The 22,824-nt window shown below is 53.3% G+C and overlaps 2 protein-coding genes across 5 annotated transcripts in view; one reads left to right on the top strand and one right to left on the bottom strand.

Annotated features, from left to right (window-relative positions):
• Window positions 1–967: 967 nt before the first annotated feature.
• On the top strand, window positions 968–18,762 carry WASHC1 (WASH complex subunit 1). 2 transcript variants are annotated; one of them, XM_043563350.1, is made up of 11 exons: window positions 968–1,021; window positions 4,159–4,312; window positions 14,634–14,745; window positions 14,955–15,101; window positions 15,266–15,402; window positions 15,665–15,800; window positions 15,994–16,195; window positions 16,285–16,449; window positions 17,162–17,320; window positions 18,085–18,153; window positions 18,312–18,762. In XM_043563350.1, exons 2-11 carry the CDS (start codon window positions 4,164–4,166, stop codon window positions 18,449–18,451), a joined length of 1,416 nt encoding a protein of 471 aa, XP_043419285.1. In that variant the 5' UTR covers window positions 968–1,021; window positions 4,159–4,163; the 3' UTR covers window positions 18,452–18,762. The 2 variants fall into 2 exon arrangements, with proteins under 2 accessions (XP_043419285.1, XP_043419286.1); XM_043563351.1 differs by lacking the exon at window positions 968–1,021 and adding an exon at window positions 1,696–1,807.
• Window positions 18,752–22,824, bottom strand: part of DDX11 (DEAD/H-box helicase 11) — a 40,457-nt gene continuing 36,384 nt past the window's right edge. For 2 of the 3 annotated variants that reach the window (XM_043563348.1, XM_043563349.1), the window contains 8 exons: window positions 22,666–22,769; window positions 21,852–22,001; window positions 21,495–21,563; window positions 21,280–21,380; window positions 20,774–20,858; window positions 20,369–20,447; window positions 20,054–20,208; window positions 18,752–19,971 (listed from right to left, as the gene is read on the bottom strand). In XM_043563348.1, coding sequence (XP_043419283.1) covers window positions 19,942–19,971; window positions 20,054–20,208; window positions 20,369–20,447; window positions 20,774–20,858; window positions 21,280–21,380; window positions 21,495–21,563; window positions 21,852–22,001; window positions 22,666–22,769 — 773 coding nt within the window. In that variant the 3' untranslated portion in view covers window positions 18,752–19,941. Of the gene's footprint in view, window positions 19,972–20,053; window positions 20,209–20,368; window positions 20,570–20,773; window positions 20,859–21,279; window positions 21,381–21,494; window positions 21,564–21,851; window positions 22,002–22,665; window positions 22,770–22,824 lie in introns of those variants that run through there. The other variant, XR_006294600.1, reaches the window with a different exon arrangement.

A 22,824-nucleotide genomic window follows, 5' to 3' on the forward strand; every position in this document is an offset into this window, starting at 1 on the left:
TTCTCCTCATCCCAAACTGACATGTCAAAGAAAACCAGAACTGCACAGTAGTTAGAACAGTGAAAAAGAGATTTATTCTGGACTTTGCAACAGGGGAAAAGAAGCCTCGGTATAGAAGCAGGGTCACTTGAAAATACAGCATGGACAAGTGGGGATTCAGAGTCAAGGAGCAGGTGGGGGCGGGGACGGGGGATGGAAAATCACTAACTGGATAGTCAATCTTTGCTCAACCGACCGAACAGGATTCTCGCTGAAGGCAGCCAGGGCGATGGGCTAGCACCGGAGGTGCTGGGGGCGGGGGTGAGGGGGGTGATCGTGGGGAATGAGGTACCTGGTCAGATATGGAGGGTGATCTGATGTAGAGACGAGGGGATTCCGGCTAAGGAGACTTAAGAGGGTTCTGGCTAACAACTGGGTGATGCAGGTCCAAGGGTAGAGAATTCAGAGGAGCCTGAGTCAGTTCTGGACAGAGAGACGGACAGAATGTCTGTGCTCATTAAACGGCCACCCCGCCCCGCCGCACACCCACCGCTCTACCTTCTGTCTGTCTGAGTTCGACTGCCCCAGGCACTCACACAGTGGCGGTCCTTCTGCGTCTGCCTTACACGGTCACTCCTCAGTGACTCCGAGGGGACAGGTGCCCCCTGAGGCACAGCCCTCAGGGCGCCCCACAGGGCGCGGGGGGAGCCGCGGACCCGCGATGAAGCGCATGGCTGGAGGGAGGGCGGTTCTTGGACCCGGGTCGGGGGTCGCGCTCCGGGGCGGCGCTCCGGAGCGGAGGGGGCGGGCAGTCGGCGGAAGGCGGCGGGGGACGGGACGCCCGCCTGGACTACGGCTCCGGGCTGCGGTGGGGGGCGGTTCCGAGCAGGGGCCCGCCACTGGCCTCCCAGAGCTCCACCAGCCGGCCGAGCGCCCCGAGAGGCGGAGCAGCGGCGACGCGGTGGCGGCGGCGCCAGGACCCGGCGGAGCGGGCGCAGCGGAAGCGCGGCGGCCGGAGCGGCTGGCGGCGGGCGGCGCGCAGGTGAGGAACGGGCGGCCGGCGGGCGGGCCAGGGGAGGGCGCGGGCCCCGGGGCCGCGCGGGGACGTGGAGGGCGGGACGCAGAGGAGAGGCGGGAGGGAGGGGCTCTGGGAGGCGGGATCCGCTGCACCCCTTTCCCAGTGCCGACGCCAGCCGCCGCCCGCACAGGCCTGCGCCGGGCCTCACTTCCCACCCCGCCGCCCCGCGTGCTGCGCGCCCGGAAGCGGTGTCGGGCGTCGGCCCCCAGAAAGACTGCTCCTCCGCGCTCGCCTGCACTCGGGGCGCCGGTCTTCCCCCGGCCTGAGGCCCAGGCCGAGGCCGGGGCGCGGGAGGGCCCTGCCGGCCCGCCGGACTCGCGGCCCCGGGCACCAGGCCTCCCTTCCTGTCGCGGCCCACCGCGCCCCGTGACCCTCACGTGCCTTTCCACACTCCGGGCGCTGGGCCCTGCGAGTGGGCCGAACTGAACCCTCGGACCCCTCTTTTGCAGCTCCCGTCCCTCCCCGGCCCCTCTTAGCTGACCTCCCACTGCTTTCCCCGGATTTGCTTCCTGACTGCCCACAGCACTGGTTTTAACCTGGGCTGTAGACCCTGGGAGCCGGCTGTCCGGGGATGGTTTGCAGAAAAGACTTTATGTACTTCTGAAACTATAAACTGCACTGCGAGATGGGTTTGGTGTATGTTCATTTTCTGGGAGAGTCCATGGTTTTTATCAGATTCTGTAAGGGAGTGCCACGCAATAGAAATGCGGTGTGAGCCACACATGTGATTTTACAAGTAAAAAGAAACAGGTGAGATGGATTTAGTAATAGGTTTTCTTTAACCTAATATATCTAAAATATGGTCATTTCAGCCTGTAATCAATATAAAAATTTTGATGAGATATTTTACATTTTTTTCCTAGTAAGTCTTTGAAATTTGGTGTACGTTTTACACTTACACTGCACCTCAACTTGGATTGGCCACATTTCAGATGGCCCATAGCCACATGCAGCTAGTGGCTACCATATTGGACAGCACAAGCCTAAGGGTTTCAGTCCAAACTTCTTGCCATGGTTTTCAGTGTTTATCACAGTCTGGCCTCTCCTTTTTTTTCCTGCTAATGCCCAAGGAACGTTATACCCTTATCACTCAAGCCACTTGCCATTCCCTACACAGCTTTGTTCAAGCTGTTCTGCCTGGAATGTTCTCTCCTGCACTGCCTCTCCAGGCTTGGTAGGGAGATGCAGCTTCTGCTGAGAGGCTTTTCCTGACTCCCCTAACCTCTGGAGGGATTTATCACTGCTTCCTCAGTGCTTCCTCCCTACATTCCTGGCTGAATTAGACCGCTTAACACATGGTGTTTGTTTTGAGGCTGTCTCTATGACTAGCATAGTGTCTTATTCATCTTTTTGTGATCATGGCTGGCATCTAATAGTTGATCAGTAGATGTTTGCAGACAGAACGAGTAAGCCACTAACTAGCTATACTCAATCTCTTAATTCTTGAATGGACCTGTTACTTCCTGGTTTGGGAGATTTGTCCCTGTACTACCCCCTCACATTAATGTACACACACACACACACACACACACACACACACACACACAGAAGGGGTAACTTAGGAGGAATGCATCTCAAGATGTACACAGAAAGTATCTTCTACCTTTTACTCTCTCCTGATCTTAGGGATGGGAAAACTGAGGTACAGAATTAAGTTAGAGTGGCCAGCAAATTTGCATCAATATGAATATAAATAGGGGGGTTCCTTGGAAGGAGGGCAGTGGTCTCAGAGTTAGGTTCCTCAGGCATCAGCTGGCCCCACTTTGGTCATTTGATAGGAGGGAAGAGAAGTGGGGAGGTGGGGAGTAACTCCTGGGCCCTGATGACAATTCTAGGCAGCTTCAGGTCTGGGAAACTGAGGATTGTCACTGCTGGAGAAAAAGTTGAAGAGCAGACCCATCATTTCAGATCATGAAGAGACCTGGCCTGGGCAGGGTAGGAGAGAACCTGTAGGGTAGAAGGAAGTGCTGGGGAAGCCAGCAGAGGGAGCAAAGGTGTAAACTCCTTGGAGAAGATGGTGTGACGTTGGGAATAACCACTTCTTCAGGAGTAGTGCCATTCTCCGTCTGCAGAACGGGAAATGGAAAAAATCAGAGATTCAGAGAAGGCAAGCAACTTACCTGAAGTCACACAGTTCTTAAGCCTAAATGAAGCCTCCTGAACCCTCCCCATCACACTTACCCTGCCTCACCCACACCTCTATTGCAATCAGGGGCCCCATCATGGTGCCTGAGAGAACAGGTGTGCAGCGCAGTGCCAGGTCTGATTAATGTCTTCCTCGCCATCTTCTGCTGAGGGGCTGTGATTAGGCCTATTTATAGGGGCCCGGTGCCTTAATATTCTGCCTGGTACATCCCTTGCCAATCAAATCAGTGCTGTCTGCAGTGTGATTGCTGCTTTAGTGGCACCAGGGAGCGGAGTTAATTAAACCCAGTATAAATAGACTCTGCCCTCATCTTGCAATTCGAAGGAGTGTTTTTCCTTCTTGTCCCCCGCCCCCACATGTCCCTCCTTCCTCCCGGCCCCCCCTTAGCTCTAGCCTCAGGGAGCAGAGCCCAGACACTGGTGTAGGCAGAGTCACCAGCCACTACCTATCCTGTCTCAGGAACAGGTCCTGAGTTCTTCGGGGTCAAAGTGGGAAGAATTCAGGAGTCCACATTTTCTGTGCTTTTCCAGACTTGGCTATCATTTGGCAGTTGACACAGGCATTTTTCCCCCAAAATCCATCCCTCTGCTCCCAGCCTCTTTTGAACTCTGCAGCCAGGGTTTCTTTCTTGTTCATCCAGGCTCAGGAGTTTGAAATGAGATAATGTACAGAAAGGGTGCCTAGCAGAGCAGCAAGCACCTTCTCTGATTGCTTCTCTTCAGCCTCCATCGTCCCTACCAATTTCCTTTCCTCATTCACGCAGCAAGCATCTACAGAGTACCAGCTCCTGGGAGCTCCTAGCCTCCCACCCAGTGCCCTGTCCTCCACCCCCCGGCCTGCACTGGCTGAACATGTGGCAGACAGTTGGGGTGGGGGGCTGGGCTCTCTTCTCCCAGCACTTTGCCCAGTGGTGAGTGAGTGTGGGCGGTCCTCATGCTCTGGTTCCCTCCCGCAGGCACCATGACTCCCATGAGGACCCAGCACTCGTTGGCGGGGCAGACCTATGCAGTGCCGCTCATCCAGCCAGACCTGCGGCGAGAGGAGGCCATCCAGCAGGTGGCAGATGCCCTTCAGTACCTGCAGAAGGTCTCTGGAGACATCTTTAGCAGGTGGGTGCCGCCACCGACCCGCACCTGATTGGGGGCTGGGCGGTGGGAGTGCACCCTCTAGGAGCAGCCCTTTTGGTGATTCTTGGTCTTGGAGGGACCCAGCTGGCTTCCCTGTGCCCAGGGGGCCCAAGGTAGGAGCCCAACTTAGAAACTTTTTCTCTTAAGTGCTCATGGGAACTCAGTGCATGCTATCCCACTGAGCCCCCGGGGGGCCTGTGCCCTCGTTCATTCCTGCAGTCAGCAAATATTTATTCAGTGCTTATTATGTGTGCAAGGCACCGTGCTGCACTCTTTAGTTACTTACAGCAGTGGGTAAGGCAGTGTCCCTGTGCCAACCAGAGAGTGTGTGGGTTTCCCTCACTATCTGAAAGGTCACGTTCTGCCACTTTGCTTTTATGAAGGACCTACGCTCGTACCTGTGTTTGCTAACGAAAGAAATCCAAAGTCGGTTCTCACTTGTATGAACTGGTAGTTGCTTCTTCGCTGCACACCTTTGCACTTTCTGAAAGGTTTCACGGGATCACTACCTGTGGATGGTGATGGGGGGCGGGGAACCTGGACTCTGGCAGGAGAGACAGACTGTAACCAATTGTGTAATTAGTGATTTAATTACAATTGTGATGAAGACCTACTTATAGTGGTTTTGTAATAACTGATACTCATATGGCATTATCCATGTGCCACCATTGATCTGAGTGCATTAACTCAACCCTCAGAACAACTTTATGAGGACATGTGCTTGTTATCTCCATTTTACTGGAGGAGACTGAGGCACAGCTAAGAGACTTGCCCAAGTGGCAGAGCCAGGGGTCACACCCAGCTGTTATGGCTCTAGACTCTGGAATTATCACTGTCTCCCTGTGATGGGGAAATAGGGTGTGACAGGAGTTGGTAACAGGAGGCCTGATTTGGTCTGGGGGGGATCAGGGAAGACATATGTGAGGAAAAACATTTATAAGAAAATCTGAAGGGTGAGTAGGAGTTATTGTGAGTGGGTAGATTGAGAAGAAAATTCCAGAAAGAAAGAAGGACATGAGCTAAAGCCCTGAGATGGGAAGGACCCGAATGGAAGCCAATGTGGTTGGAGCAAGGAGAGTGAGAGACTGAGGGGGCCGAGAAGCCCCCGTGAGGTAGGCAGGGCCTTAGGGGTAGTTTATGGTTTTGAGTAGGAGTATTGCCAGTGCTTATCTAGCATAACCCTCGGCTATAATGATTTTCACTCAGTGGTTATTGACTGGTGTTTGCTGTTGCTTTGCAAAGGTCCCAGGTTTTGTCCTTTATGCAGGTCTTTGTCTTTTTCTGGCTAGAAGAAGCCTGAAATGGGGCTTAGATCTCCTTCCTGGTGCCCACATCATGCCTTCACATGGGGACCTTTTATCCCACCCAGTGTGAAGTATTTGATTGAGGTCCCTCCTGTGGTGCAAGTCACCCCCCCTCCGCTGCTTGTACCCCTGACCAGGAAACCCCTGCTCCTTCACCATGTAACCTCCCCCTTCATCACCTGCAAGCAGGCCTCCTCCTGGAAGCCTTCCCGAGTAGGGGCAGAAAATGGGAGGAGTTAGACTTGATATAAACACCAGATCCTCTTACTCTTCAGCCTCTGACCTGACCCCCAAATCACCTACCTGCCCCGAGCCTATGCAGAAGGTAAATGTAACAAAAGGGTGGTGCCCCAAAGTGATGAAGGGGGGTTGCCTCTGGAGCAGCCTGCCCGGGCTTCATTCTGACTTCCCCATTTGCTTGCTTTATAAACTTGAGCAAGTTACTTAATCTCTCTAAGCCTCAGTGTTCTCATCTATAAAATGGCATCAATAATGCTGCCTTCCTCATAGGATTGTGGTAAAGATTAAATAGATTAAAACTTGCAAGGGAATTAAAGTACCTGGAGGATAGTAAGCATTCAGTTAAACATCCCCTCTTTTATCAGTTGCTGTCAGCTCTGCTCCTTTGCTGCCTATGGTGGCCCTCCATTAACTTGCTATCAATAGTTATAAAAAGTGTTATGTGCCCTTTTTGTGTCTATATTTGTGCTAAATATGCCTAAGGAATTTGCCTTTTGTGCCTATATTTGTGCTGAATATGTCTAAGGAATTTTTGCTAAATATGCCTAAGGAACACATAAGCGAAGGACACAGGCCTTTAAGAGCCATCAGTCCCAGATTATAGCCACCCCATGCCCAATGACTGAAATGGATGCCAAAAACAATCCATCAGAAACATTTGTGTTTTCTCACCAGGATTGTGATTGTATGCTTGCCTTTCTCTAAGGGGAGCACTGGATTTTTAGTATGCTGCCCTTTCCCTTCCTGGTGTTTGACGCTGGTAGACAGTTTCGCTGTCCCTGTGCCCATGGATGGAATGAGGGGAGGGCGGGAAGTCTATCTCCTGGGAGAAAGTGGTGAAATATGGGCCCTCCCAAGTGGCTAGGCCTGGTCCAGAGAAGGTACGGTGCTTCTCAGGAGCCCAGGACCTAAGTCCAGGCTCCCCTCACAGCCAGGTGCCTGGTCACTCCATTAACCTCCAGCCATGTGCCAAATGTGCTGGACCCTGAGGGGTACCGATACGTGAGTGGTACAACGTGGTTCTTGTCCCCACGGATGTTATAGTCTAGAATGCTAAAACAGTAAGTCTCTAGATGGATTCTTTTTTTTTTTCTTTCCAAGATTTTATTTAGATTCAAGTTACTTAACATATAGTGTAGTACTGGTTTCAGGAGTAGAATTTAGTGATTCATCGCTTACATATAACACCTGGTACTCATTACAAGTGCCCTACAAACAACTCTCAATTTGTTCTCTATAGTTAAGAGTCTCTTATGGTTTGTCTCCTTCTCTGTTTTTATCTTATTTTATTCTTCCTTCCCTTCCCTTTTGTTCATCTGTTTTGTTTCTTAAATTCTACATATGAGTGAAATCATATGGTATTTGTCTTTATCTGACTGACATATTTTGCTTAGCATAATACACTGTAGCTCCGTCTACATTGTTGCAAATGGCAAGATTTCATTCTTTTTGATGGCTGAGAATATGCCATTGTGTATACACACACACACACACACACACACACACACACACACACACACTACATCCACTTTATCCATTGGTCAGTTGGTGGACGTTTGGGCTGTTTCCATAATTTGGCTGTTGTCAGTAATGCTGCTGTAAACATCGGTGTGCATGTGCTTCTTCGAATCTGTATTTTTGTGTCCTCTGGATAAGTACCTACTAGTGCAATTGCTGGGTCGTAGGGTAGTTCTATCTTTAAATTTCTGAGGTAGTTCTATCTTTCTATGTATCCTCCTAAATGTTTTCCAGAGTGGCTATACCAGTTTGCATTCCCACCAGCAGTGTAAGAGGGTGCCCCTTTCTCCGCATCCTCACCAACATCTGTTGTTTCCTGAGTTGTTAATTTTAGCCATTCTGATAGGTGTAAGGTGGTATCTCATTGTGGTTTTTATTCATATTTCCCTGATGATGGATGATGGTAGATGGAGTCTTGGTTGTATAACATTAATTGTGCAGGCTTCTAGGGATCTAGAGAAGGGAGAAATAAGTAAGAATTGGTGGCACATTGGGGCGCCTGAGTGGCTCTGGCAGTTGAATGTACAACTCTTGATTTTGGTTTAGGTCATGATCTCGAAGTTCATGGGATAAAGCCCCGAGTCAGGCTCTACGCTGACAACACAAAGCCTGCTTGCGATCCTGTCTCTCTGCCTCTCCCCTGCTTGTGCTCTCTCTTTCTGTCTCTCAAAATAGTAAAAACTTAAATGTGCCACCATTTTTTTTTAATCAGTCAGAACTCCCTAAACCAGTTGAAGCAAACAGCAATCAATCAGTAGAGCAGGATTTGGAGTTGCAGGGCTTAAGTAATGTCATCAGTACCTGATGTTTCTTCCATTCCATCCCAGCTTGCTGCTTCTGGGTCGGTCCCATTCCCCACCAGGCTTCACTCTGCAATAGGGCTAGAAGCTTGTACACTCAGGTTCAGGTCCAGCAGGAAAGAGGGCTTTCCTCTGTGTCAGTATCTCCTCGGAAGGCCCGCTGGCCTGGCTGGGTTCTCCTGTCTATCCCAGAGCCCATTGTGGGGGCAGAGGGCATGACACGCCAATTGGCATAGACCCTGTTAAGGGTATTACTCCTACACCCTGGGTTTAGCCCCAGCTGAAGTGCAGGGACCCAGCCTATGGGAGCAGTGGATTCCTTACAGGAAATGAGGGCCCTTACTTGAGTAAGGAAGAAGTAGAGGAAACCCACATGCCTCCTACACATGGTCAGGGAAGGCCGGCCTCCTGAAGGAGGCCATAGGAGGGATAGGTTGTGTTTAGGCAGGGTAGGAATGTGCATGTACAGGTCCACAAACGGGTGCCAGAGGCTCAGAGTCCTGAATGGGGAGCATGGTGTATCCCAGGCTCCCCAGGGGAGGGTGGCCTGAACGGGGGGTGTTTTGTACTGGGAGTAGAGACATTACTGCTTGCCCCACACATTCAGTTCCTTCACTGCAGAACAGAGTGTGAAAAGTCAACTTTCCCTGTGTCTGTGGGCCTCGCTTCCCCCTTAGATTGTGTGCCTTTGGGAGCTGGGCTGTCGCTTCTTCCTGTGCTCCGCATTGCTGTGGGAATGCACCATGGCAGGGGAGTGGGAGGGTGGAGGTGGGGGAGTGAACAGTTGAGATCAGAACATTAGGGTCCAGGGGGCTTCTCCTAACAGGACAGGACTTTGCTCTTGGTTCAGGCCTTGTAGGGAGCCATAATAGGTTCTGGAGCCAGGAAGGGTGCCATAGAAGAGTTGAGAGAAGGCTCAGCAGGCAGCCCTCACAGAGTGGACAGGAAGGGGAGAGGGTGGCTTCCAGGGACCCACTGAGAGCTGTTGCTGCAGTCAGGGCAGGGAAGGGGTGAGGCTGCAGTCCAGGGGAGCTGCCGGCAGGGAGGGCTGGATGAGAGACATTTCAGAGGGAATGATGACAGATTGGGGTGAAGGAAAAGGAGGGGTCAGGGATAGTGTGGGGTGGGGGGTCGTACCCAGACCCAGCCTTATTTGCCTGCTCCTCCCACCCCCATCCTGCAGCAGTCAGCAAGTGTGTGCGCTTCTCATTTCTCATGGGCTTTTGCAGTGAATGTGACCCCCGCCTGGAATCTTCCCCCTTAAACTTATTCCACCTGCTTGGAAACTTCTTGCAAAGAAGAGACAGGCGGGTATCTGTCTCTCCTCCCCACTGTTCTGCCATTTCAGGCGCAGGCCCGTCAGCCCCAGGAGTGTCTGTGCCCAGTTCTGCAGGTAGGTGAGCTCATGGAAAATTAGCATTCTGAGCTGGCCTTCTTCCTCCTGCTCTGCCGCAGCGGGAGCCGCAGGGAGAATGGAGAGAATGACAAGCACCTCTCAGGCTCTCCTGGACCCGCTTCTCCTCCTGCCTGGCGGAGTGCCCGTCCCTCACCTGCCCTCATCTTCACCTGGGACGAGCCAGGCTCCAAAATAGCTGCCCAGAGACGTCAGTGGCTTCACATGACTTAGATGACAAGGCAGAGGGGGCTGGGGTGGCATAGGGAAGAGGAGCTGGACAGTGTGGAGGTTGGGGTCAAGTGCTGTCACTCGGTGTCCCCGTCAGCCCTAGTGCTGTGGCCACCTCACCGAGGAAGCCGCAGCCTGGGGAAGGGTTCCTTTTCTCTGCAGAGCTTTTCCCCTGCTTCTCTTTTGTCTTTCCAGCCCCTCCTTCCCTCTCTCCCCTTCCTCCTTTCCCATCCTTCCCCCTCTGCCTCACTTCCTCCAGACTACCCTCCCCTCCCCTCCTTTCTTGGTCCTGATTGGCACCTGGTGACTCCTGAGGTTGGCAAGCACTCAGTCAGCCGCCTGCATAATTAGCAGATCATTCCTAATCATCCCAGTGAGTGGAGGAGGAGGAGGAGAGAATGGCAAGAGCAGGTTCAGGGGGGTCTCAATGCCAAGGGGTGGGACAGGCGAGGGGAAAGCAGAGACTCTGGGGCAGGAAGGGTGCTCCCTCCTCCCTCCTCCCCAGCAGTCTCTGCAGAAGGCAGGGTGGGAGTGCTGATGGCCAGGGGCCGTGGCAGGAAATCATCCCTGACGGAATGGGACTGGGCGTTGGAGGTAGGAGCCCCGGGCCCAAGCACTATCCTGGCCACCTGTCCCCAACCTCCCCCACACCAGGCGGGGAGTGGTCCCTAGGGCGCTTCCTTGAATCCCTCCCACGCCAGCCAGAGGAGTCCTTGCTGTTGCCCAGCTCTCTGCTCCATGGTGTTCTTTCCTGGCCTGGAACTTCCTGCTTCACGTCAGCTCAGCACCACCTCTTCTTGCTTTCATCTGAGTGCCTGGAGCCCCTCGTCCTTCCTAATCTCGGGGGTAGCAATAGCAAATGCTAACCGAGTACTTTGGATATAGCTGCTAGTACAGGAACACTAGACATACAGGTGCTCGTTTTAACCTTTACAATAGTTCCATGATCTAGAAGTCACTGTCCCTGTTTTAGCTGAAGAAACCTGAGGCCGAGGCCAGCTGAGTGATTTGCTCAAGGTCACACTGCTGCTAACTGGATGTTAGACCCAGGTTTGTGGGGCATCGTAGTCACTTCTCTCCCTGGGAGAGGGGAATCTCCCTGAGGGCGGTTTTGTGTTACCTGATTCTTTTCTGTCCCAGGCTCTGAGCAGACCAACTAAGCCAGTTCCTTCCTGTCACCGCCAGCAGAAACAGCCCTGGTGTCTGGGCGAATGTGTTTTGAAGACATGGCTTCCATGATAAGCTTGGAAACAGACCTGCCTTGAAGCAGACCATCAAGCCAGCGGGCATCAATTAGGAATGGCAGATCGCCCACTTGCCACTACCCCCCACCCTCACGGGGGACGCTGCTAATGGGTTGTGGCACTCCATCCCAGCTGCATATGGCCTGCCAGTCCTTCCTAATGCAGCCTTCATACTGCCACTGCCCAGCAGTGAGAGCCCTTTCACCCATGGTCTGCACTGTCTTTGGCCCCATGGCTGTGACTGTGACAGATTAGATGGCAGCTTTGTCAACAAGCAGGCCATTACCTAGACCTGTAGGCTCTTGGATGCTTGTAAGCTCCTGTCCTCCTCTCCCCTGCCCTGCACAGCAGTCTCCCTTGGAGCATTCCTGACAGGTGGTCATCCTGCTGGACTCTGATTTTCAAAGCTGTGTAACTGTTTACTAAAAAGTTCTTGTGCAGAAGATCTGCACAAGAGGTCTGCTTCCTTATAACTCCACCCGCTGGTCCTTATGCAGCCTTCTGGGGTGACGGAATAAGTCTACTCGCTTCTCAGCCCAACAGCACTTGTGATAGTTTTGATATTTGAAGGGAATCACCATACTCCCTAAGTCATCTCACCTGTAGCCAGAACACCCTTCAGTCATCTTTGTATGACTCCTTGCTGTCCTCATCACCCTCCTTTGGACGTTAACTTGTCACTTTACATTCAGCTGGTATTCATTACATGTCAGGCACAGTCCCAGGTACTAGAGATACAGCAGTGAATGAAAACAGACCCTATAGTCCAGATGGAATTCAGAGGACTCTTAAAATGTGGATCCAGTATACGGGCACCTGGGAGGCTTTGCAGCTGAGCATCCAACTCTTGATTTCAGTTCAGGTCATGATCCCAGGGTCATGGGATTGAGCCCTGTGTTGATAAGATTCTGTCTCTGCCCCTCTTCCCCCACTCGTGCTCTCTCTTCTCTAAAATAAATAAAAAATGTGATCCAGTTTAAAGGGGACACAGCTGCAGAGAGGTTGGTGCCCAGCATAGGTTAGCTCATTAATCTGGGGTCTGTTTTCTCTATAGTGCCTCCAAGAGAGTGGATGTCCCCTGTTTACTGAAAGAAGGAAGGAGGGACAAGGAGCTGTGTGCCCCAAGATCACATTTCCTTTTTAAGCTGCTTAACACACTTTTAGCTCATACTGAGCTATAGTTAACCAGAACCTCAGGCCTTGTTGCTAAACCTCCATCTTTTCTGTATTTGTGTACTTTTTAAACCTAAATGCTGGACTTCATCCCTTGTCAATTTCATCTTGTTGATTGCAGTTCATCTTTCCGGCCTCGCAAGATTATTTGCGTCTTGATTCTGCTATGTGGACCATTTTGACCCTCCTCCGTTCAGTACCCCCAGTTTACTAATCCAGTGTTACATGAGCTAGATGGGGCCCTGCCAGAGGCCTTTGTGAAAGGCTGAAATCATTTCGTTCTTCGGCAGTGCCCTTTGGGTACTGTTGCTCATCTGGCTCTGATTTTTCCTAAATGTACTCTCCTCCAACCCCCATAGCTGCATCTCGTCTACAGGATTTTGTGAGAAGCCGTCAGAATCCTTGCTGACTCAAGATGCACTGTGTTTAAGGCTTTCCCCTGATACACCAGTCTAATAACGCTGTCAAAAAAAGAAATGCTGTGAATTTAGAACAATGCTGGCCCCTGGGATCTGCCTCTTTCTCCTCGAAGTGCTTACAGACCCTCGATTTAATAATCCATTCTGGAAATTTGCCAGGGTTTATTGTTTAAGCTTTATGTTTGCAACTTGGAGAAATGGGCCCTTCTCTCCTTGATGGAAGAACTGGAACAGAATAGCCTTTGTCCTTCTCCAGTTCTGATGTCCCTCCCACTCTCCATGTTGACTTCAAGCCGAGTGGTTATGTAACCACTGACGTTGCTTCAGCACCCAGGGGCAGAATGTGGCTGGGTTGGGAATGGGAGGAAGTAGCTTGTGTGTGAGTAACCTTTCTCAGTGGATGGAAACCTTTCTTCCTGCCAGAAAAGATGGAACTCACGCAAGTCTGGTGATTCTGCATTCTCTCACTGGAAGGAAACTCTGCCCTCTGTTCTCTCTGTTACTGCCCCACTCAGACCAGTCTGTCAAGGAAGACTAAGCTGCTTTGGGTAGCTGCTTGTACCCTAGCCCCCCACCTCATGTAGCTCCCTACACATAAGGAGCCAGGAGTAATCAGGGAGTTTGGGGAACAGAGACCCCTACGGTTGTGAAATTGGCTGATCGGGTTGGTTCTCTGGGGGACAGAATCCTCTAGAGTTGGTGGAGGTTGGTTGATTTAGGAAGATTGGTCCAGAGCTTTGACTGTTCAACTTTTAAAGAAATCCCAGAGTTCCCTGGCTGTATAGTCTCTGACCCCAGAGGCAGCGGGCCCCCTCTGCCATCCAATGTGTCCTCTTCCCCTCCCCTGCAAAGTAAACTTGCAGTTCTGCCTCTTTTGTTTTTCAATTGTGCACCCACTCCTGCCAGGTGAGTGCTTATATGAAACCCGGTGGTCGCAGACAGGGACTGGTGTTCTTGGAGGTGGGGAAGCAACCGGGAGGAAGATGCCCTGGTGTCTCTGTCAACTCTGCGGTGAGAAGAAACTTGCCATTGCTCAATAATATGGGACAGCATAAGTGAGACTCACGTGCATTTACATTTAGGGCATATGGGTACTGTCACTCAGCGAGCCCCTGCAGGTGCCAGCACTGGGAATGTAGTAGGGACCAAAGCAAAGCCCTTACCCCCTTGGAGCACTCATGCATAATGTCAAATGGCTCTGTGTTTAAAGGGGGTCGGGAAGTGACAGGTGCATCTTTAAGAGTCCTTGGCCAGGAAGGCTTCCGCAAGGAGGGTGCTCAGTGAAGCGAAGAAGCCAGCCTTGTGGTTATCTGTGGGGACAGCACTCCATTTGATGCAAAGGCCATGCGATAATACATTTGGCATGTTTGGGGAATAGCAGGGCACTGGTGTCACTGGAGCCCACTGATCAGGGAAGGGTGAGTGGAAACCCAAGAGCACCCTGACCACAACCATGAGAACCATGGTGGGGACTTTCGATTTGCCCACACAAGCTGTTTATGATATGTTGGGGCAGCTCCCTGTGAACGGGTCTGGGACTTGAATTTAGACCCAGTCTTGCCCATCACCCATCCTTGCCGAGCTCTAGTTTCCTTGTCTGGAAGTAGGTGATTACATACGTGAGTCATGATAGTTTTGTCTCTGCTTGCCCCTGCTTGAGGCTGTAAACTCCTGGAGGCAGGAGCCCTGTCCCTTAAGATGGCACATCCAGGCACCGACTTGAGGCCAGAGCGATTGCCCATTCCTACCCAGAGCTCCAAGGAACCCAGTGGAGTTCATTCATAGATTCTTCAGGTTAGACAAGCCTTGCAGAGGCCACCCGGGCAGTCCCAAGATCTGCTGTGACCAGCAGAGAACACTGTATTTTAAGGGCCCTTGCCTAAGCCCTTGGCTTTGCAGGTTTGCAGGAAGAAGCAGGTGTGCAGGAAGCTGTAGCCTTCTGGGGAGTGGCCCTCAGCCTGTGATTCTTTTTCCATGGCAGGATCTCCCAGCGAGTAGAGCTCAGCCGGAGGCAGCTGCAGGCCATTGGGGAGAGGGTCTCCTTGGCCCAGGCCAAGATTGAGAAGATCAAGGGCAGCAAGAAGGCCATCAAGGTAGCCCATGTGACCCTGAGTCCCTGTAGCTGGCAAGCAGTCCCAGAAATCCCATCCCCACACCTCTGAGGTTGCCCAGGTCCCTGCCCACCCTGTCCAGCCACCCCTCAAGCTTTCCTCCTGCTCAGAATCCACCCCTCCAACCCCACCCTAGGCTCTGGAGCATCTTGGGCCCCCTGAAGAATTGATCTAAGATTCTGTGTCCACAGGTGTTCTCCAGTGCCAAGTACCCAGCACCAGAGCGTCTGCAGGAGTACGGTTCCATCTTCACAGGTGCCCAGGACCCTGGCGTGCAGAGACGCCCCCGCCACAGGATCCAGAGCAAGCACCGCCCCCTGGATGAGTGGGCCCTGCAGGTCTGATGGGCTCATGCACTTGGAGGGGTGACCAGAGGTGGCCTTGGCTGTGGGGGAGGAACTGAGGATTCTGTCCCCTCAGAGGATTTTGACTGGGATGGGTGGTCACTTTGACCCAGTACTGAAACCCACCATTCTTGTGTTACCACCCCTCATCCTGCCAGGAGAAGCTGAAATACTTCCCTGTGTGTGTGAACACCAAGCCAGAGCCTGAGGATGAGGCCGAGGAGGGGCTCGGGGGCCTTCCCAGCAACATCAGCTCCGTCAGCTCCTTGCTGCTGTTCAACACCACTGAGAACCTGTACGGCAGAGGGCAGGGCTCTGGAAGGGCGGCTGGGGGCCTAGCCTGGCTTTGTGGGGGATACAAGGGGCATCAGACTTGGGTGCAGAAGACTGCAGGCTGGGGGGGGGGGGGCCAGGCGCTGAGCAGTTTGGTTTTTACCTTGTAAGGCCTCGGAGTCCATAGTACAAACCGTGGCCCTGAAGAAATAGGAAAGATGGGTCAGGACCATGGGCCTAGAGCAGATATGATGGACTGCCCCCCACCCATCCCACCTCTGCAGGTACAAAAAGTACGTCTTCCTGGACCCCCTGGCTGGTGCTGTAACGAAGACCCACGTGATGCTGGGGGCAGAGACAGAGGAGAAGCTGTTCGATGCCCCTTTGTCCATCAGCAAGAGGGAGCAGCTGGAGCAACAGGTGGAGATGGAGGGCGCGTGTTGGGGAGGGGTGCAGCGGAGAATCTGCCAGCATCCTCAGGGTCTGCTGAGGCCCTGCTCCCGCCCTGCTGTACATGGGTGTGCACGAGGCCCTGCTCGCTGCCCCAAGGTCAAACTACAGGGCACTGGTCCCCTGCAGCCCCTGACTCATACGCTCCCACCTAATCGTGCAGGTTCCAGAGAACTACTTCTATGTGCCTGACCTGGGCCAAGTGCCTGAGATCGACGTGCCATCCTACCTGCCTGACCTGCCAGGCATTGCTGATGACCTCATGTACAGTGCTGACCTGGGCCCCGGCATCGCCCCCTCCGCCCCTGGCACCATTCCAGAGCTGCCCACCTTCCACACAGAGGTGGCCGAGCCTTTCAAGCCAGGTGAGCTGGAAACAGGAGTTGGGCAGGAGCTCTCGGGCTCAGACACTTGCATCCTAGGAACATCACACTTTCCCACCTTTCCATTGCAGACCCGGAAGATGGAGTGCTGATAGCACCCCCACCCCCACCCCCACCCCCGCCGCCTCCCCCAGCTCCAGCTGTGCTGGTCAGCGCTCCGCCACCCCCATCCCAGACCCTGGCCTCCCCGGGCCAAGGTGCCAGGGAAGAAGACCGCAGTGGTGGCTTGTCTCCAGGTAGAGCAGCAGCAGGGTGCCCCCGGGGTTGGGGGCGGGGAGGGGACATGTGTTCTGAGAATGCCTCTGATTTCTGGATTCCTGAAGGGTTTTCTGTAGGTTTATGTGGCCATAAGGTTCAGACTTTCAGAAGAATTCTAATTTCAAAATCTTGTTCCCCTGGGTACATGAAATAGTGGTTTTCAAACTGTAGCTTCCCAAAATTCTAATCTCCAGGGAGAGGGAGCCTAGACATGGAGGTGTGGTCCCTCATTTCTATTTAAAAAGGGGCTACTGAAAAAAATGGAAAAGTTCAGCAATAAAATATCCAAATCCTTAAAATGGGGATTTTCGTTTTAGTATGACATCTGGTTTATCTCCAGAACCCACAGGTGGCACAAAAACTCCTTGTTGGTTCATGTGTCAAGTTCAGACACTGTCAGCAAATGGGTAGATTTGCAGTGGCCCCTAAACCAAGTGGCGTTGGAAGGGAGCAGGGGTGCCTGCATACAGGACCTCCTGAGTGCAGGCAGACACAGTCAGCATTCAGGCTGCATATGGGCTCCCAAGCCTCGGCTTCACCCACTGGCTTCCTTTGTCAAGAGGAACAGCCTGTTCTCACAGCCAGGTTTGAGGGGAAGCCTCTGGACCCCCAGAACCTCCGGCTGGGCAAGGCTGTCCCATAGGGCGGCCTGCCTGAGCAGCCTTCTTCCTCACACCCTGCCCCTCCCAGCTACAGTCCAGGGAGCTCCCAAGGAAGTGGTGGACCCCTCCAGTGGCCGGGCCACTCTCCTGGAGTCCATCCGCCAGGCTGGGGGCATCGGCAAGGCCAAGCTACGCAGCGTCAAGGAGCGCAAGCTAGAGAAGAAGAAACAGAAGGAGCAGGAGCAAGGTGAGGGGATCCTAGGACCATTCCAGGAGGGCTCTAGGAAAGGGCCACCTTCTCTTGTAGCCATGACTCTAATAGGGTGCTCTCTGCCCACCCCAAAGGTGGTGCAGAAAGGCAGCACCTAGCCAACCTGCCTCATGCTTCTGCTGGAAGCCCTGGGTGGCCTAGGCTGTGGGATCCCTCCTGGTTTTGTAGCCTGCTTAGAACTTTCCTCGTTAAGCTAATAGGAGACAGAGCCTCACCCAGCTCAAACTATGACAACAGAGAATCTTCTTAGAATCTGCCAGGGGCTGTCCAAGGACATGGTTGGGGACCTGGAGGGTTAGCCCAGTCCTGCTTTGCTAAGCCTCTTGAGGCTGCAGGTTGTACCTGCTATGAATCTTAAATGCCGGCATGACTAGAACACCTGGGCACAAAGCAGCAATGCCCTAGAAGTCCTGAGTTTGAATCCCATCGCCAGTTTCTAAGTTCTGCTCTATGACCTCAGACAAATTGCCCGACCTCTTTGGGCCAGTTTCCTCATCCGTACAGTGGGGCCACTCATACCTCCCCCTCTGTTTCAGGTGGCTGTGTTACTCAGTTTCATATTAGTGCCCCGGTGCTGGATCCAGTGCCAGCCTGAAGCTCCAAGACATGGTGGCTGTGGGAGGGGCTGGCATGTGTTGATAGGGAGCAAAAAATAAATAGATCCAAACCCTGAGAATGTCACCCCAAGATTTTCCCCTTGGTTCCTTCATCTTTCCTTACTAGTGGCTTTCCCATTACAGTGAGAGCCACAAGCCAAGGTGGGGACCTGATGTCGGATCTCTTTAACAAGCTGGTCATGAGGCGTAAAGGTAGGAAGCAGAGCCTGCTGCCTTCCCTTGGGCTGGGAGGCTCAGGATATTTTGTATCATGAACGTTTTGCCACTTTCTTCCTGTTGTTAAGTCTCTAGGGGCTGGGTGAACTGGTATCCCACACCAACCCCCTCACCCTCCAACTCTGTCCCCCCAGGTATCTCTGGTAAAGGACCTGCAACGGGGACCGGTGAGGGGCCAGGAGGAGCCTTTGCCCGAATGTCAGACTCCATACCGCCTCTGCCTCCCCCACAGCAGCCACCTGGAGAAGAAGATGAGGACGACTGGGAATCCTAGGGGTTAGCCGTTCCTTCCCCACCAAAACCCAGATTTAGTTACTGCCCTCACATGGACATGGCTAGGAAGGGCTGCCTGGCCCGTGAGTCTCTCTGCCCCTGCTGCCCTTGGAGGAACAGGGATTGTGGAGGACTGCCTCCCTCCCAGGTCTGTGCCCGGAACCTTCTTCAAGGAGTGAGGTGGCCAGCTTCTGAGGCCAAATGGCTGGGAGGGGGGAGCCCCCTGCTCTCTGCCTGTGCTCTCCTCCAGCTACAGACTGAAATAAATACGTGGATCAATAAAGACATAATACCGCAAGAACCAAGCATAAACCAGTGGCGCACTTTTAATCATGGAACTATAGCTGTGCAGAGTGCAAGTGTCTCCTCCCAGCCGGTGTCTGTCCTCCTGTTCCCACCAGGCTCAAGCAATGGGGGCAGAGCACCTGGCGGACCGAGGCCCCTTCCTCTGGGTCAGGGAGAGAAGAGAGGTGCAGTCAACAAGGGAAGCTGGTGCAGACGGAGGCGGTATTTTCACACAGGGAAAAATGTCTCCCTGATAGACACGGGGTCTCTAAAAATAGTCCTGCTGAGAGCCTAATGGCCCTCAGCATAATTGCTAAGTCAGGGGAGGAGGTGTCTTGGAGTTTGCTCAAGTAGCTGAGGGGGAAGGTGCCACTGACTTGGAGGAAGACCTGGAGCCAAGCCAAGGGAGCAAGAAATGCTGTGGAAGAGGTTAGGGACCAGCCCTATGGTTTAAAAACAAAGGCCCAGGACACTCTTCCCAGTTTGTTTGTTTTTAATGTTTGTTTATTTTTGAGACGGATCATAAGCAGGGGAAGGGCAGAGAGAGGGAAACACAGAATCCAAAGCAGGCTCCAGACTGTGAGCTGTCAGCACAGAGCCTGACATGGGGCTTGAACTCACGGACCGCGAGATCATGACCTGAGCCAAAGTCAGATGCTTAACTGAGCCACCCAGGCGCCCCTTCCCAGTTCTTAACAACATAGAGAAAGAAGGTAGGGTTGAGGGGTGCAGAAAGAGCCCTATGGGCACCAGGAAGCTGGAAATAGGGAAAATTCTTAGTTTTGAAGAGAGGGTGAAGGTCTAGAACAGCTAACTGTAGCCAGAAGGGGGGAAAGGCAGGAGGGCCTGCCTGAGAAGGTGGCCACTGAGAGACTGCTAGGCCAGAGATAGTGCAGTTGAACAGGGCAGGAAGCTTGACTCTGGGCCATGCTGCATGGACAAACATTCAATTCCAGGGAGGGGAACAACTGCCCCGGGGTGGGCCCGAGGATGGCCAGGACCCACTGTTTCTTCAGATCGACTCGATTTTTCTCCTACTGGTTTTTCTACCTGTGCCCAGTCCTGGCAGCCCACTGACTCCAGAAAGGGGTTGGTCTGGTCTCCACCTGGGTATCACCTTCTTAGGCTGGCTCCCCACACTCCCCAACACTTCAAGTGGGCAGTGGGAAGGAAGAGCCTGGCACTCAGGCGGTGGTGGGTCATCCATCAGGAGGGGCCAGGCCTCTCGCGGTGAAACTGGGAAGACAGGCATAGGCAGTGAGACACTAGATCTCAGGGGTGGGGAGGCTCTCAGGGGGCAGGGTAAGGTAGGACTGACCTTCCTCATAGCAGCAAAGGCAGGGCCAAAGGTGGCTTTGACCTCTACGCGGTCTCGGATCCAGGCTGGCAGCTTTCCCAGGATAGGTGGGCGGGCATACCGGTGATCCAGGAGCACTATGCTGGCAAAATCCTTCTGGTGCCTGATGGCCCTGCCTAGATGGCAACAGAGGTTGGAGCTTCTTGGTTAAACCAGCCTCCACCACGGTGTCTATTGTGTCCCCCCAACCTCAAAGAGCAGTAAAATCCCTCTTCCCTGTCAACTCATTCTCCCACCATCCATCACCACTATCCGCAGGAACATTCCCCAGCCTACCTATAGATTGGTTGACAGCCTTCATACACAGATTCTCCACCAAAGCCTTCCCTGGTGGGGGCTGACCTGGGATTCTGGGCTGGGAAGGGCAGAGGAGATGATCTATCAGTATCTTCTTGCCTCCTTCTTAGTGTTCTGAGAAAATTATACTGCCAGGCTTTGGAGCAAGAACAGTAGTCTTCATGGGCACAATGCCAGCAGCTGATATAACGGATGAGATCACAGAGAAGCTCAAGAGGGTAAGGAGGTACATCCCATCCCCTGGAGCAAGGCAGGAAACACTGGCACACATCAGCGGGCAGTGGGAGGTCACAGCTGTACCGCCCTGGTATCACAGTCCTAGAGGCGACAGAACTTTCTCCCCAGCTGTCTCCTCCCATCCTTTGGCAGGCTGAAGGTACTCACAAGAGTCTGATCCAGGTAGGCCATCTTCTCTTGTAGCTCTGGAGACTTGATGTTGGGGTAGGGCATGCCTACCATAACTACACACCTAGCATGGAGGGAACATGAGGCCATGGCATGTGGGCAGCCAGGCCTCCATCACATCTTCAAGGGCCAGAATATAGGACCCAGTCCTCACCACGCGTCCTCAGCTGCTATATCCAGCACACCTTTGCCCCCTCAAGCTGTGCTCACTGGCTCTGCCCCTCCCTCCCCACCCTGTACCTCCACCTCAAGTGCATTTTCTCAGCTAAGAAACCCAATGCAGGCCACGTGAATTGAACCCTGATGATCAGCCTAACTTCCACCTGGAAGCAAAGGGCCGAAACACCTCCCCATACAGGTGAGTGACCTGAGCAGTCAGCCAGGGTGCAGACTCAGATGGCATCGGCTTCCAGGCAGGGTCCCTGCTATTTGGAGTGAGGGGTGGTCGGTGTCAGAGCCCAGGAGACGAGACACCCACAACTTACCGGCCAAGGTCGTCAGAGAAGTTAATGCCTTCACTCATCTTTCCTCCAACCACGGAGAGGAGCAGAGCACCTGTCACTGCGCCTCCCGCATGGCCACAGCACTGCAGGAGACAACAGCCCAAGCTGTGGAGCCAGAGCTTGGATGCCACCCAAAATATCTGCAGCTGCCAGCTCCAGATGTTCTCTGGGCCCAAGGCCTCAGTTACACCTCTCACCTTAATGCACCTGGAATACTCCAGCAGCACCTGCTCCACCTGGTTCGCTCTCTTGGGTTCCTGAAATATCTGAAGGAGAACAGACAATGTCTCCCAGGAAAAGGTTTCAGAATGCATAGGTCCCAGGTATGCTCTCAGCCCTATGTTTTCCAGACTGGGAACCAGAGAACCCCACAGAGTAAGGGGCTAGAGAGAAATCCTGTGGGAGGTGACGAGGTGTTAGAAGTGGTGGGAGTAACTAACAGAAGCCCATATGTAAGCCTAACATTCTGGTCTGACATGCATGAGAAATCCTAGCAGGAACCCTGGGTACCACTGACCTCATAAGTGGGAGTCCCAGATGAGGGGGTCACTCACCTTTTTCCTGACAGCCAGGCGGGCCAGCAGACCACTCTTATCCCAGTGGGCATGGACCTGGCGTTGGTACTCATAGGAGGGGAAGAAACAGACCACCCCTCCAGGGACCACATTGCACAGGTTATAGAGAATACGACCCGTCTCATCCATCTAAGGAAAGAAGACAGAGCCCTCCCTGAAGCCATATCCGAACAATGCTTCCTAACCTTGGGACTCAAAACCAAGTACAGATCCAAGGGTGACTATGATTGGGGAAGAGAAGTGTGGGCCCAGAGGCCCCCGGGCAGAAATCAACAGACAGGAAGGTGCCACCCTCTCCCACACACACACACCCAGCTGATGCTTCTGGGGAGTGTACCACACACATCACAAGGCCAGCACTCCAGAGCTAATAACCCTGCTGCTGGTGTGTCATGTCCTCCCTGCTCCAACTCCCAATGCCCACTGCGCCATGAAAACCCCAGGCAGCCTCTAGTGACAAGCTCCTGACACCTGCATCCCTGCCCAAGGTGGGGACTGATGCAACCAAATGGCAAGAGAACGAAAGGAAATGAACAGCTTCCTCATCAGTTTCATCCTGAAGGAACACCTTGAGGTTTAAGAAAACTTATTTAACAGTCCAGGGAGTGAGGGGAGGGGAACGCTCAGACTTCCCCTGATAAGCATCTAGATGGACACCAGCCATTCTGTTCCAGCTCTGTGGTGGAAGACCCCAGCACCTGGGCACTAAGCACTGGCCAGAGCACCCACCACCCCAGAAACTGCTCTCCTGCCCTGGCAGAGGCTGTGGTAAGGCAAGCAGGCTGGTACGAACCATCTGAGGCAGTTCTCTCTTCTGGTATGTGAACTCCAACTGCTGGCTGGAGGGCCCACTGCAGATGACGAGGGGCAGGATGTTGTCTGGAGGGATCACGTGACCTGCAGAGACCGAGGAGGGGCTATTCTACAAGGAAGTGTCCAGAAGGAGCATTCC

Source organism: Prionailurus bengalensis, chromosome B4 (genome assembly GCF_016509475.1).
Source record: "Prionailurus bengalensis isolate Pbe53 chromosome B4, Fcat_Pben_1.1_paternal_pri, whole genome shotgun sequence".
In the NCBI taxonomy this organism is placed as follows: domain Eukaryota; kingdom Metazoa; phylum Chordata; class Mammalia; order Carnivora; family Felidae; genus Prionailurus; species Prionailurus bengalensis.